This window comes from Mus pahari, chromosome 5 (genome assembly GCF_900095145.1).
Source record: "Mus pahari chromosome 5, PAHARI_EIJ_v1.1, whole genome shotgun sequence".
Classification (NCBI taxonomy): domain Eukaryota; kingdom Metazoa; phylum Chordata; class Mammalia; order Rodentia; family Muridae; genus Mus; species Mus pahari.
In genome coordinates, this window is record NC_034594.1 from 43,947,279 (window position 1) to 43,963,249 (window position 15,971).

The 15,971-nt window shown below is 42.8% G+C and overlaps 1 protein-coding gene across 3 annotated transcripts in view; it reads right to left on the minus strand.

Moving 5' to 3' along the window:
* Plekhm3 (pleckstrin homology domain containing M3) overlaps window positions 1–15,971 on the minus strand; it is a 158,426-nt gene that overhangs the window by 126,594 nt on the left and 15,861 nt on the right. For all 3 annotated transcript variants that reach the window (XM_021198327.2, XM_029538765.1, XM_029538766.1), the window contains exon 2: window positions 12,552–13,389. In XM_021198327.2, the coding sequence (XP_021053986.1) occupies window positions 12,552–13,161 (610 nt within the window). In that variant the 5' untranslated portion in view covers window positions 13,162–13,389. The remainder of the gene's footprint in view (window positions 1–12,551; window positions 13,390–15,971) is intronic.

The window sequence follows — 15,971 nt, forward strand, 5'->3', positions numbered from 1 at the left end:
AGCTATTTCTTAATCTTTCTGCTGACACGTTCTACAGACAGCCACAACCTGAGTCATTCCCTGAAGATAGATCACACTTGCAAAAGGGGAAAGGAGAGAGGGAGGGAGGGAGGGAGGGAGGGAGGGAGGGAGGGAGGGAGGGAGGGAGGGAGGAACAGAAGGAAGGATGAACAGACCGACAGACAGACAGAGGGACCAGCTAGTTCTCATCTTAAAATACCAAACCACCAGAGGAAAGGAGAGACAAGAGGTGGTGAACAGTCTGTTTCAGCTACTTTATGTCTCTGGTCCTAACGTTAATTCATTACTGTTTCTGTGGTAACTAAAAAGCCGTTAATTTCTCACAGCCCACGCTAGCCCCTTTGTAGAAAGAGATAATGGGTGCCTACTCTCAGACATCTCTCTGCTGACAGTGCGGGAGGCAGGCAGGGCTGAGTGGCACTGCTGCCCCCCTCTGCCCTCTCATTTCCATCAGGCCGCCTTCTCACAGTCAGACTTGGGCTTGTGCCCTGCTCAGCCCTCCTGTGCCCCAGCAGCTCAGCTTTGAGTTCCCGAGTGAAGCAGAACCCACCTCTCCTGCTTTTAGACAGAAATTACCACCTCCCTGGCTTCTTCTCCTGAGAGCCTTTTACTGCAGCGGCTGGCCCAGCAGCACAGCAGAGCATGCTCACCCCTTTCCAAGGTCTATGCTCAGATGTAGATGACAGGTCAGATGGAAGGAACAAGAACTTTCCCTAGGAAACCCCAGGGTAGAAAGCTAAAGTGTGCTCCGACACTGTTTCCCACCCGACAGGAACTTGTGTCTTTGTTCTGCTCCAGGCTTGAGTCTGCACGGAGTGGAAGCAGGAATATCGCTGTGTCTGAGACCAGCATAGGCTGCCATGAAAAATCCTGTCTCCATACAACTAATAAACAAGTCAGGAAGGGAGGAGAGGCGAGGAAGCTCCTCAGGGAGCTATTCCTTTCTCAGACCAGCAGTGTTCATATCCTATTTTCTTACATTTGTGCTTACATCTGTAGGGGGGCTGGAGAACTACCATGTCTCTCTGATTTCTATTCTAGCAACTATTACTTTCTATGTGATCTGAAGTTTATTTTAAATATTTTTTGCTGCTGACAAATGAGAAGATATAGATGCGTATATACACATATACACATGCATATATACATATAAACATGTATACACACATACACACATATATATACACACAAACACAGATATGTAAACTCATTATTTTGCCATAGTTGGAGTTTTCCCTAGATCTTAGCATTTTAACTCATTAAATTTATACATACATTTTAAAGTGCTCAAAATTTTAATCTTAATGAATATAAGTGACTCAGATAGATAAATAATAAGATTTATATCATTTCCCCCAAAAATGCAGAAACATCTTTTTAAAAAAATCACCATAACCCACAACTTTCATAATGAAGCAACCAGAGAAATTCTTCATAAAAGTAAGAAGCAGGCAAGCGCACCCACCACCTCTACCCCACGCTGCCCAGCATCCCTGCCGGCAGTCAGAGCTGGCTCACCTCCTCTTTAATGAAGGCCCCTTCCTGCTTCTCCTGGTCCTCCACAGAGCAGTGGTATCAGAACCATGACTGCAGCTAACTAAAGAGGAAGAGAGAACTCTCCTGCCTGCACCTGACTTACTTCTGCACACCCTGCCCACCAGACCCCCTGCCCACCAGAGTTCCTCTTTATCATTATTTCCTCATCAGTTCTCCAAAACAGTTCCATTCCAAGACATCCACCTTCATCAAGAGCCAGGCTGCCTCCTTCCTAGCTATCCCATAGCTTTCTGGGTCTCTCTTAACCCTTTCCATATTCCTTGTCAGGTTAAACCTATTCACACATTCTAAAAGTCATACTGACTTAGTCCAAGCTCCCAAGCTTAACCATCAATATTCCATTATGGAAAATTTCAAACACCATCAAAGATATGTAGAAAGTAAAGATGTCCATTCAGCTTCAAAAAGCACTGTGTAGGGAGATGGCTCAGTAGGTAAATACAAATGAGGGCCTGAGTTTGGATCCCAAGCACTCAAGCAAAACGCCAGGCAGGAGCACAGATCTGTAACCCCTGCACTTAGGGGCTGGTGAGAGGAAGGTCCCAAGGGTTTGCAGGCTAACCAATCTAGCCAAAACAGTGAGCTCCAAATTCAGTGAGAAGCCTGTCTCAAAAAACAAGGTGGAGAGAGGCAGAGGATGGCACACGATGCTGTTGGTCTCTGGTCTCCATATATACACAGGAAAGTATATCCAAAAACATGCACACATACATATGCATTCAAAACACACACACACACCATCAAGTTTCTACTACATTTGTTTTGTCACCTCTACCTCTTTAACTCTTGATTTTTATTTCATTATTTTCCTAGAATGTCTGGAAGTAAATTAAAGGCATTATATCATTTCAACTATAGATGTATCTCTACTTAAACAATCAGAACTTTTTTAAAAACAGGATTTGTCTATGTATCCCTGACTGTAGACCAGGCTAGCCTTGAACTCAGAGTTCTACCTGCCTCTGCCTCCCAAGTGCTAGGATTAAAGGCCTGTGCCACTACAACCAGATCACAAAAATGGGAACTTTCAAATTCATGTTATTTTTACAATCCCACATTAATAATCCATGTTCTGAGGGGTACTACCTGTCCTGATATGTCTGTAAGGTCTCTCCCTTCTCACACTCGATCTACAACCCTCCCTATGTCTCTTCTATAAGCCTCGAGGTCTCTGCAGTTGCAGTACTTGGCAGAATTTCCCCCTCCTTCCGTTTTCACATCCTTAGTGAGACTGCACCTTACACTCAAATTAGAGAACCGTCCTCACTTCTCCTCTATCACATCACCTTCCTGTATTTTCTGCCAAGAATTCTCTCCTTCAAGGACAGTCATCCTGATGTCTTTTCTCCCATACACCAGGGCTGTCTCTACCAATGTACAATGTACAATGTATCAACAAACAACTTTGCTGGAATCTGTGGGAAGCTTTGCTAGGATCTGCTGTTGATAGCCCACAAAAGAGAGGAGAAAATGGGTCTGAGAGTCCACGCTATCTAGTCTAAAGTGCTCAAAGCCTTTCAACAAGTTCAGCTAATGGGTTCAGAGAAGAAAGATCTCCGTCTGAGAAGTTCTGTCACGTTTTGAAAGGGGGGTCATGTCAATGTTGGACCGGGTGGAGCTGGTTATTGAGAGAAGACAGGAAGCAAAGCGGCACTCAAACAGTGGGCCTTTCCTTCCTTCTGGGTTTTTGGGGAAACCTATCTGTCCCCAAGTTTATCCTCTTTACTGTTCCCATGTCTCATTTCCTTTTCCTTGCCACAGTCAGTTTGACTTAAGTCATCTCCTCACATGATAAAGGCTAACAGGGCCTCCCACTCAGTCCGTCTGTTCTTCCTTCCTTTTTTTTTTTTTTTTTTTTTTTTTTTTTGGTCCTGGATTTCTCTCTGTAGACCTGGCTGGCCTCAAACTCAGAAATTCACCTGCCTCTGCCTCCCAAGTGCTGGGATTAAAGGCATGCGCCACCACACCCGGCTCTTCCTTCCTTTCTTAAGACAGGGCCTAGCTATTAAGTTCAGGCTAGCCTCAAACTTTGTTTCTCCTGTCATAGCCTCCAGAAGTGTTGAGCACAACTGGCTCCTCTAGTTCTTTTTACCCATCAATCCATTATGTGTGCCAATGAACTGCATCCTTCTTCCTCACCACAGATTTAAACCAACTGAGCCTGGCAAGGTCGTCAGACACACACGGATAAAATGACCAGCTGGTTTGGAGGATGCAACTTAGGTTTGTAGCAAACACAACACCAGGATTGTAGGGTAGTATCACAAGCAGCCAAAACAGCCATAGTCCTCCCCTTTGGAAACTCACAGCCACAGTCCTCCCCTTTGGAGACTCACAGCCACAGCCCTCCCCTTCGGAGACTCACAGCCACAGTCCTCCCCTTCGGAGACNCCTCCCCTTCGGAGACTCACAGCCACAGTCCTCCCCTTCGGAGACTCACATGAAAGGTGGATGACGTACAGGAGCAGAACTGGAGCAGGCTGAAAGCAGAACTGGTTCTTACCTAGTTCCTCTCCTAAATTTGCCAATAGGCCACCCCTCCTTCCCAGGGTGGAGCATGCAAACAAGAGCCAAGAGTGCTATTCTAATTGGTGGCCTTTACATGGGCACAAATGGCTACTAGAAAGGTGGCTGTCCTATCCCTACCCTCAGTTCCTGCCAACTCCCAGACTTCCTGTGAAGGATCCTAATCTCAACATGCAGGATATTTCTGAGTGTCTTGAAAGAGATTTGAAACATACCACATTAAGTCAGTGTACCTGGTCTAAATATCCTCTGTAGCATGGGGCCCTGCTCTCCTGTGCAGGTCAGTTCCCTGGCCACTCACCCCCTCTATGTGGGGTTTCTCACCACCTTAGCTTAGTGAATGGCCCTCAGATCTGAGGTGAAATACTCCACTGAGGACTTCTCTGGCATCCTAGATCACTAATATTACTCTTTTCCTTGCAATTTTAGCTCACAAAACACAACTGACAACTCTTGAATTCGTTTCTTGTTATAGTTTTCAATTGTGTTCAAGGCAGAGGGTAGAGAAGTCACTCAGAACTAATTTAAAGCTTAGTTCTCTTTATATCAGCACAGGGGAGAAGTGAAACTGAGATTACCCTCATCCTGCACTCCCATGAAGCATAAGGGCCACGCCACGCATGCTCTGTGGTGCCAGTACACTTTTGCCAGCATAACACAGACACACTACCCCACACACTCTTTCTGGGGTTTTTTTCTTCAGTTCCTTTTTTTTTTTTTTTAACTTTTTATTGCTTCATTATGAATTTCACATCATACACCCCAATCCCACTCATCTTCCTGCCCCTTCATATCCATAATCCCCTCCCTTTCAACCTCCCCTCCCAAATAAAATAAAATAATAAATAATAAGAACACACACACAAAACCTAGTAGTCGAAGCTGCGGTGTGCCCCACACTACACCCTTTTGTCCGTATATCTTTACTTGCAAATGCTCATTGCAATGAGTCCTTGGTCTGGCTCAGGGCCTCTGGCTTCTGCTATCAATACTGGATCCTCATTTCCTGTTGGACATCCTGGTGTTGTCCCCACAGACTTTTCTTAATAAACTTATTCTGTCAGAAAAGATTACTTGGTGCCAGCATCAAATAATTATGCATATCAAATTATGAATTTCAAATAATGAATATTTCATAATTATGAATATCAAATAATATTCTTTACAGTTACACTAAAGAACCTTCCTAAGGAATAAAAGGCATCTTATTTGTTCTCCCTCATAAACCTAGAAGAAAAGTCAGGTCACTTGCATAGGCTCTAAGAAAAATATGAGCCGGATATGTTATTTTTGTGGTAAGCAGTAGTAGCCACAGGCAATCAAGTCCTGGTCAGTTTTTCTTCTCTGATGTAAACTTGACTAGAAGATCACAAACCTAACTTTCTAACCTAGCAAACAATCCAAATATAAATTTTTATGTCATTAAGTGCCACAATGAGCTTTCTGTTCTGCTTCTATGATCTAAAGAAAATGAACTTAAAAGACTTTAAGACAACCAGCATTCCATTACCACACCTTTGCATAACTTAGTAAATCATAGAAATGTAAGAGTCAGAAGGAATCTTAAGAAGTCTACTCTCTCAACTCCAGCTAGGGCAAAACCTGGGCAGTGCTTCCCCAGGAGAACCCAAGTGTTCATCAGGTATATGCTCAGGGACATGGCCTCCTCTCTAGCACAAGGAACGAATCATAAGTTGTTTAACACTTACAGTACTCTATTGCTCTTCACTAGAAATTGCTTTGAGATTGGACAAGGCACCCGGCCTGAGCCGGGGTGCCATTAGGAGCCTCTGGGAAAGAGAGCAGAAAGAACCGCTGCCTCTCGATGCTGAGTCTGACTGCTGACACAGAAGGCGGCCCGGAGCTGCTGGAGCCGCACGATACCACAGAGCAGAGAAAAGAGACACCATTAACACACTGAGGGTAAGAGCAAAAAGAGAAAAACCCCGGGGACTGCCCCTCTCTGGGACTTTTGCTAAGTATTGCTGCACATGATGCCTGTCGTTAGCTAAGTGTTCAGTAACTGGTGAGAGAGAAAATGTTACTGGCCTTACACTGACAAGCTACACCTTCGTTCATTGGCCTTTGAAAACATTCTGATTTAAGACAGCAAAGAGGTTCCAGGAAGCAAACTGACTTGGCAAGGATTACATTACAAAGTGGCCAAGCTGAGAGTAGAACTCTAATCTCTAGAACTTCAGTCTAGATCAAACAGTTGTATCTGTGATGGAGCAAATGAGTCCGAGACATTTTTAGAAATAGGAGGTAGTATAGTGGAGTGGTCACATGTCCTCTCTCAGATTATCCCTAGTTGGATCCCAGTCTCACCTAGATGGCTGTGGTCCATTTCAACTTGTATTAAACTACTATCAACATGAAATAAAATAATGGATGAACACTTAGCAGGGGACTCAGTACAAAATTAACTCTCTTACTATGAATATTAATAACAATTTTATTTATAGCTATTCGGTTCTGATTTTATTTAAATTATTTCTTTTATTTTTGGAGTCTGTAATTATATCCCTTCCTCTTTTCCTTTCACCCTCCTAAACCTTCCCTTATACCATTCCTTGCTCGCTTTCAAATTCATGGCCTCTTTTTCACTAATTATTGTTACATTCATATATGTGTATGCATATATATTTCTAAACACACAAACACAACCTGTTCAGTCTGTATAACATACTTGTATTTTTTTCAAGGCTACTAATGTCAGAAGCTACACCTGTAAAGTCTTGCCAACATTACTGCCTAAACATGAGCTGAACAAGAACAACAGACACACTAACGTGGACAGAGAAAGCCCAAGCCCACAGGCAACTAAGGAATGCAGAGAGCAGGACCAACGGTCTGTCCCAAGGAAGAGCACACCAATTCATTGCCTGTCCTGATTTTCCTCAGTGCTAATGCATAGACTTCAGCCTAAGAAGGGACAGGGCAATGGCTCAGTTGGTAAAGTGTGTGCAACAGGCATGAAGACCTAACTTCAATCCTTTATACCAATGCAAATAGCCAGGTATGGCAGCAGGTGTCTGTAACCCCAGCTCTGGGGAAGTTGAGATAAAAGGGTTGGTCCCCGGAGCTTGCTGGCTAGCCAGTCCAGTAGAATGAGCAGGAGCCAGGATAAAAAAGAAACCCTACCTCAGAAAGAGTAATAGAGGAAGACATCTAATGGGGCTCTCTGGCCTCCACATGCACACACACACACAGACACACACATACTTATACACACACCTACATACACTCACACATACATGTACACACACACACACACACACACTCACACATAATCACACATATTTACAGATACATACATACACATGCACTCATACACACATACATACTCACATATACTCACATATATTCTCCCTTTCACATATACACATACACAGAACTCAACTTTTCATGTGTTCATACTTGGTCCAGTAAAAAGTTTTCTATAATATGGTTCACATTTTTAAAGGGCTTCTGGTCTAAAAGATTGGTAGAAAGTAGTTAACTATAATATACAACAGAATAAAAAAACAGGGTACTGAAAAGGGGGAAAAAACAAACTGGAAGAGTCTGAGGGACAATGTGGCATTTGAGTTGGCCCTTGAAAGATTATGAAGGATTTATGTAAAGCAAAAAAGACAAGGAGAATCTCCGTTATAAAGACACATCTTGGGCAAAAGCCAGGGACCAGGAAGCATAAGGTCCATTGAAAAATGGCAAAGCATCTCGGCAAGGAACAACAAAGGTGATAAGGCTGAAAAGATTCCAAATGTTTCATAAAGTTCACAGAGTCACAAGTGACAGGGAGCCACAATGTGTTTCAATTTTATACTTTTATTTTTATTGTATGAATCTTTGCCTACATATATGTCTGTTTACTCTGTGTGTGTGTGTGGCCCCTGTAGAGGTCAGAGAGGGCAACAGATCTCCTGGAACACGCGTTACAGGAAACCACTGTATGGGTGCTGGGACTCGAGCCTAGGTCCTCTGCAAGAGCAACCAGTACGCTTAACCTCTAAGCCATCTCTCCAGTCCTACAGAGTTCCTTTCTATGAACACAGTAGCACAAAAGACCTGTGCTTTAGAAAGATAACCTATAAGTTTGGAAAATTAATAAGCACAGTTTTTCTAGTCAAAAGAGAATAAAGTGCACTAAGAGAACACCCACAAAGACCCTCAAATACTCCATTTTCACAGGTCTCTTACAGCAGTGTTAGCAATTGGAATACAGGCTGTCAGTGAAGCGCATTGGGTCTCCTATGGCTGCCATGGCCAAAAAGGGATCATTAACTAGTGGAAATTTTGACCATACACAATCAACTTCCTATGACCTATTTTAGCAACTTCTTTACACTGACTAATCTGCGAGAGGGTGAATCACAAATTCAGCAAGACACTGTGTCCTGGTGACCTCACTTATTCTAAACCCACATGAATATTTCCATCTCTCCTGGCTCCAGGGCTTTTAAGAAATGGCATAATTGAAAAAGCAGTCATTTTAGTACAAGTCCCAAATTTGCCTTTTTTTTTTTTTTTTTAAGTGAGAGATGGGGAAAGAGAACTGAAGCAGTAGCATGAAGCTCAGGATAAAGGACTAGACTGCAGTGGTTTGTCTAGCCAGAAAGAAAATCTCTGCTTGAGACCTTCTCCTAAAGTATTCAGAACAAGAAAACACAGGCCCAGGAGCACGCCAGGTCACCAGAGCGGCACCTACAGAAACAAAAGCCCAGCTGACCACTGCCCTTGCCCAGCAGATGAAAATGTGACACAGTCAGGAGGAGAGCAAGTTCCACTCTGGTAGTTGGTTGAGATTCAGGTCTCTACAGCGAATATAAAAGATTCCTTTAATTTTTTTTTCATTTAAAAAGTTACCACTGCAGTTCATGCAGCAGTAGACTTATAAGTTACACAGAAATCTCTCACTTGTGAAAAAATTCTAACCATACTTTTGTTTCAGTTATGACCTTAATTATTGATCTGAATATAGCAATTAGTTCCCACACCATTCAAGCACATCTAAGAATGATAGTTTTAGGACCGGGAAGGACTGCGGAGATAACTCAATCTGTCTTGCTAAGTTTATAAAGAGACAATAAAAGGTTTTTCTAAATCTGTACGGTGAGTCAGGAGTAGAGCTTGGCAATGACTCCTGAGTCCTACTTGAATATTCTTTCTAGACAGTAGCACCTTCATCTGTCATGTGCAAGTGTGTGTGTATACGATCTATTGAACATACATAAAACCAATAAACAGATACAGGTGCACGTGTGTGTGCATATAATATATTAAACATACATAAAATATATAAAACAGATACAGGTGCACGTGTGTGTGCATATAATCTATTAAACATACTTAAAATATATAAAACAGATATAGGTACAAGTGTATGTGTATACAATCTTTTACTCATATCTATAAACATATCTGACATCCATGTGGTCATTAGATGTTTTACTTTTTGGTTTTTTGGTTTTTGTTTGGTTTGGTTTGGTTTGGTTTTATCGAGACAGGGTTTCTCTGTATAGTCCTGGCTGTCCTGGAACTCACTCTCTAGACCAGGCTCGCCTTGAACTCAGAAATCCACCTGCTTCTGCCTCCCAAGGGCTGGGATTAAAGGCGTGCACCACCACCGCCCGGCGGATGTTTTACTTTTAAGATGTGTATGTGTGTTCTGTGATGGCGGGATTCTACCTCCTCTATCCTCTGGGGAATTCCTTCATGCCTATGAGTGTCCTGTTCCTCAGGAAGTAACATGACAGTGATGCAGAGGGGATGAACATTAGTACAGACACTCATCTGTGTTCGTCAAGAGCTAGTCTTTATACAACTGACATCAGTGCTAGGACTCAAAGTCAGACGTTCTCACAGTGGAGTCAAGGCCCTCAGAGTGGTACTGCTGCCCAGGGACAGCACACACTGGGATGTTAGTAAGATGCTGGCTAACAAACTTTGGACTCTACCACATACTCTGAAATTCTTTAGAATAATGGTTGCCACTGTTCCTGTTTATCATTTTATGACCTAACACCCCACCCCCCACTGACTGACATTATTAGCCAATCATTTTCAGATAATGCATATTGTAATGATAAAATTGAATGACTTCAAGCTACATCCCATGCCTGGCCCCCCGAAGCATCCTTTTTTCACTACATTAGTCAATATTCCTTTTGAAAGTCAGTCCTGGACTGCCTATGTCTGAGGCAATGTAGTCTCCAGAACACATTCATAAGCTTCTAACATAAAATAAGTCAGTGAAATCTATGTCAAGGCCCCAAGGGTCATCTCACACCTCACTGCCTTCCCAGTATCTGTTGTCCCATGGGTGGCTCTGCCACTAGGAACTCACCCTGAGAGCCAGCCCTGACCCCAGGAACAGACTGGCTGACTTCTGTGCCTATAAATCCATAGGGCCAATTCTCATCAGCTCTCTGTATGCACCCAGATGAGAATTGTATACTGCTCAGAACGGGTAATCAGCCACAAATCTAGAATGCATTTCTACTCCCAGCCTCAGCACCAGGCCCCTGCTCTTCACCTGGTAAGATAATCATGACACATCTTGCCTGCTCCCCAGAGCTTGTCAGAAAGAGAAGGTGTGAGATGACCACCATGTTTGTTCAAGTGTGCCTACTCCTGTTGCACTGACCGAGCAGTGGCTAAGATGTGTTATTTTAATTCCACAAAGCTCATGTGTTATAATATCCTTTTAAAAATTTTACTGAGATCTCACTATAAATTAGTATTCAGAATTTTAAATCTCAAGCCAGGAGTTGTGGTGAATGCCTTTAAACCCAGCACTCAGGCGGATCTCTCTGAGTTCAAGGCTACCCTGACATACAGAGTTCCAGGACATCCAGAGATACACAAAGAAACCCAATCTTGAAAAAAAAATATGTAAAATAAAAAGAGTAACAACCATGGCTTGTCAGATACTCAAAGGGAAAGACCAGTGCATTAGAGAACTCAAGGATGCCCAGTTCTTGGATTTATAATCAGAACACACTGGAAAAATAAAGTTGGAAATATGATAACCTCTTCACCTGGGTCCTGCCAAGATCTACAAACGGTTATGGTGACTTACTGACAAAATTCCATGTTAGTTCTAACAGACATCTACTGCGGTTATTTGCTAGTCGAGAAGTTTACCTATTACATGAGTGTAACAGATCAATACAAAGCTATCAGTTCTTCCAGGGCCAGGGACCCCAGTGATGTGCTGTCCCCCTAGAATCTGACCATCACCACACCCTTGCTTTATAAGGAGACTCACCTTTCCTACTGCATCTATATTATAACCCTGCTAGTTGTTCTTGAAGATCTGTGAGAGGCTAGAACAGCAATTCTCAACCTGTGGACCATAACCCCTTTGGGAGTTGTATATCAGATATCCTGCATACCAGATATTTATATTATAGTTCATAGCAGGAGCAAAATTACAGTTCTGAAGTAGCAACTACAATGTTTTATGGTTAGGGGTCACAACATAAGGAACTGTATGGAAGGGTCATGACATTAGGAAGATTGAGAACCACTGGTCTAGAAGGAAAGACAGAAGTGGCAAGTTGTTGGTATGGCAAAGAACAAGTGTCTTAAAGGGTGACTCTGTGTTTTGTGTGGCAGTCATTGAAAGAAACCAGCATTGCCGTAAACTACATTCCAAAGGCTATCTTGCCTCAGGTCACACTCGCTCTCCACTGCAATCTCATTTCTGTTTTCACTCAGGCTGGGATTGAACTCAGGGTTTTTCATGCTAACTAAGCAGGGGTTCTACAAGTGGGCTACACCTCACCCACTTCACCTTGGTTCACACGCTGATTTTGACTATCATCAGCTGTGATTTTTTTTTTTTCTTTTTTCTGAATTTCCATGTCCTTCTAGGGCGAGCTCATTTCATGTCTCCTATGAGCTTTTTCCCCGAGCAGCCAGGCCACAGTGCTTTCTCTTTCCTGTGTCCTCTTAGTGCCATTGCCACTCATGTGTATATGGAGTAAGAAACATTCCCACGGGACATTTACTGTCTCTCATTTAAGTTTCTGAAGCTTCATCGATGTTTGATGCCTTCAGTCAGATGAAAAGTTCTGCAGGACAGTGTGTATACACACACACACACACACACACACACACACACACACACACACAGCGAGATTAATAAAGCTCACTGTGTGATTTGGTAAACATCTGATATGAATATGCAGTATCAAGCAGTGTTCAGAGAAAATGCTATTTTAGGTGTAAGAATATTTTAACATAGAAGATTAGAAAGGGAGACTTAACCATAGTCATAATATCACTAAATACCTCTTCAGAAGATAAAAAGAGAGCTGATTTGAAGCAAAGATATCAATGTATGGGAGAAAGAAAAGTATGTGGGTACTGGAGAGTCAGCAGATATAAGGGAAGAAGAAATCAACAGCTGTTCGTTAGAAATCTGATGTAAACCATACCTGTATTTCCTTGAGCATCTTCAACCTTGCTGGGTGAAGACAACAGAAAAGATGGCCTGGGAAAGTGAGTGCCTTGAAGGGAAGCCTGCTGCTGCTGCTGCTGCTGCAAAGGCATGGTGCTAAGGACTACCCGCCAGTCTACGTGGGTAACGTCGGACCTTGACCGAGCATGGCCTGGCTTGAAAGTTGTGGTCTCATCCAATAAGTCATTCACAGAACGAGGTCTGTCCCTCCGACGCTGACAGATGTTGAAAAAGTTGAAGGTTGACGCTTCCTTTTGTTCCATCCAGGAAAGATTATCTGGGGCTGTCCCTCTCTGGACCATAAGCTGTTCTTTGGCAGGGAAGACATTTTGAGCTTTGGTTTCTAAAAGCCTGCTCTTACAGTGGTCCCAAATCATTGTCCCCTTGCCCAGGGAAGCAATGCTTCTTAAAGCACCATTGTCTGTTAAGTTACCAAGTACCTCATGCCCCACCAGTTCAGGGACTTCCTGGATCCCATAAACCTCTGCTTGTTGGACAGTCTTTTCCAGCTTACTGTCAAAAGTACTAAAGAAATCCTCAGTAACCTCTAAGGCGGGGCTGATGTCATCTACTTCCAAAGCTTCCATGACACAGGGTCCAAGTTTCTAATCTGCTTCAGGAAGAGGTGTCATGAACATTCAGCCAACAGAGAGAGGTGGTTCAGCAGTGCAACTGTGCAAAGGAGAGGAAGCAATCTTCATCTGGCTGCCTAGAGAAGGCCAAGCACAGGAGTGTGGGGAGCTTGTTCTTTGAGATTTAAGTGAAGACAGCAGGGAGGTGTTTGCCAAAGCAATGTCTCGCCAATCCTCAATTTCCTGGGAGAAAACAAGCAAGACAACATTGGTACAGGGTTTACTATATTCTGTAGTGCACAAGTGTGCCCAATCACATTCCCATTTTTATGCCTTTTCTATGGCAGCCATGCACACAGGGGTACAACACCACCTATACTATTGTGTATCAGGAATACACACGATTCTTTATTTTGTATGAGAACTTAGCAGAGCAGCGTGGAGCACCTGGTAATGGGAAATAAGGCCAACAGCTTTCACTCACACAGAGACGCCTTTGAGAGCGGCTGTAAAAAGACTGCCCGGCAAAACCCTCTGATCTGCTGACCTAAAATAGTAAGCAGAAGACACCAGGGACTCCGGGCCTGGGCCTAAATTGCAATCGGCCTAAAGTCATGAATGCTTTCACCACACTTAAAACCACTCACTCTCGGTCTGTGGGCTGTGAAGGTGCAGGGAGAAGCGGAGAGGGAGACTAAACCTGAATGTTAACATCGCTGTTGAGCTTCCTTGGGTTAGAACAAATAAAACCTAATGATGAGTCTTGCCCTCAGAATTCTCCAGTTTTCCTGGAAAACGGTTTCAAGTGCCAAACTCCCTGGCTTCCATGTTTGCCTCAGAGTACAGGAGACTGTACTGCCTAGGACTTAAGGCCAGGGGATTATGAGCCCCTGACTGAGTGGGGATCCAGACAAAAGCCTATGGCAAAACTATGGCCCAAGTAGCAGGCTTTAGGTCATCACTTCTTCCCTCTGGACCTGAGGTACCTCATGGCTTGACCTGAGCAGGAAGAAGGCTACATGAGCACTAACCCACTCTCTCTGGAAAATGCTAGAGCTCCACGGTCAGGTATAATTAGAGCAGACCTTGAGTATGACACAATCCAATACAGTAAATAGCAGCCATATATGGCTATTTCAATTCAGTCACACTGGCTGCATTTCAGGTGCCCAGAAGTCACATATACCTGTGTGTCTTTAACAAAAGATGGGATAAAATTAGGCAACATTTTTTCTTTCTTCTTTACTGCTTATAAGTAGGTAAAACTATCAATTAGTAATACATCACTAAAAAAGCAGAGACATGCTTTTTATTTCAAAAACTTTATGACTAATAAATTAATTTTCAGCTGCTAGGCCATTAAACCAATATATTTAAATCAACAGCACTGAACTATATTGTTTAATATATGTAAATTAAACTAATATACACAAACTTTACTTATCTATTTACCAAGCTGAACTCAAGCCCACTATAAAACTGAAAATGCCCTGACTGCTGGTTCCCTAGCCTTCACCTCCCAAGCTCTGTGGTTTAGGTATTCACCACCACACTAGATTGTAGGTGGTACTGGGGATCAAATCCAGGGCTTCGTGCATGCCAAGCAAACATGCCACCAACTGAACCATACCCCCAGACCAAAGGCTGTCCTTTAGCTGTATCAATGGTGTATACAGATCATAGAAACTGTGGCCAGCTTCTCTTATAAAGAGGTGGTAACTATGAACTTGACTACTTCTATATGTTTGACCATGTATTGCATAGAATGTCATACAATGTTTCCAGTGTTTCTAGCTGCAAACAGGGTTAAGGCTTGTTTATTCTTTCTGAGTCTCTAATTGGGCCTCAATCTCTTAAATTCTGTAACTAGTTTTAGTAATTCTAAAATTTGAAATGGGATTTTTTTTTTTCCAATTTCATCTTGTATACCAGAGACTAAGAAAAATTAATGTAATTAAATGAGCATAAAGTACAAGATTCTCTATAGAAGAGACACCAATTATATTACATGAAGCTCCTAAGATTACCAGTATTCCTTTTGTTATCTACCACTTCAAACCCAGCAGGCATGTGTGCATGCGTGTGTGTGTGTGTGTGTGTGTGTGTGCGCGCGCGCACGCGTGCGCGTGTGTGTGTTCATGTGTTTTCAAGGATCACATCCAGAGCTTTACAGAGCTGAAGAAGCAATCTTTAAGTCCTGCCTGCAGATGCTCGGGATGCAGACTCAGGTCTTCACACTTGTACAGCATTCATTTTACCAACTGAGCCACCTCTCACCTCCTTGATGTGGGCTTTTGTTTATTCTGATATTTTCTTCATGATTAAACCCAAGCTACATGTTTTGAGAAAGAATAACACAAAATGGAAGTGCCACTGTCATCAAGTCATGCCAGAAGTATGTACCATTACCAGGGCCTACCATGTCTGAATAAACCTTAATCACCTTTTTCCTTAAATAGCTGACATATTTTAATATTTTCATTTAATTTCCCTACTGATTTAATGCTAGTTTTTCTTCTCCCCATCAAAATAAGCACTAGGAGCCCAGGAATGTATGCTCATTTTTGTTCAAGCATATAAAAGTCTCAGGCTAGAGACTTTTAAGAACACTGACTGCTCTACCAGAGGTCCTGAGTTCAATTTCCAGCAACCACACAGTGGCTTGAAACCATCTATAATGGGATCCAATGCCCTCTTCTGGTGTGTCTGAAAACAGCTACAGTGTACTCTTAATAAATCAATAAATATTTAGAAAGATATAAAAGTCTCTCTCTCTCTCTCTCTCTCTCTCTCTCTCTCTCACACACACACACACACACACACAC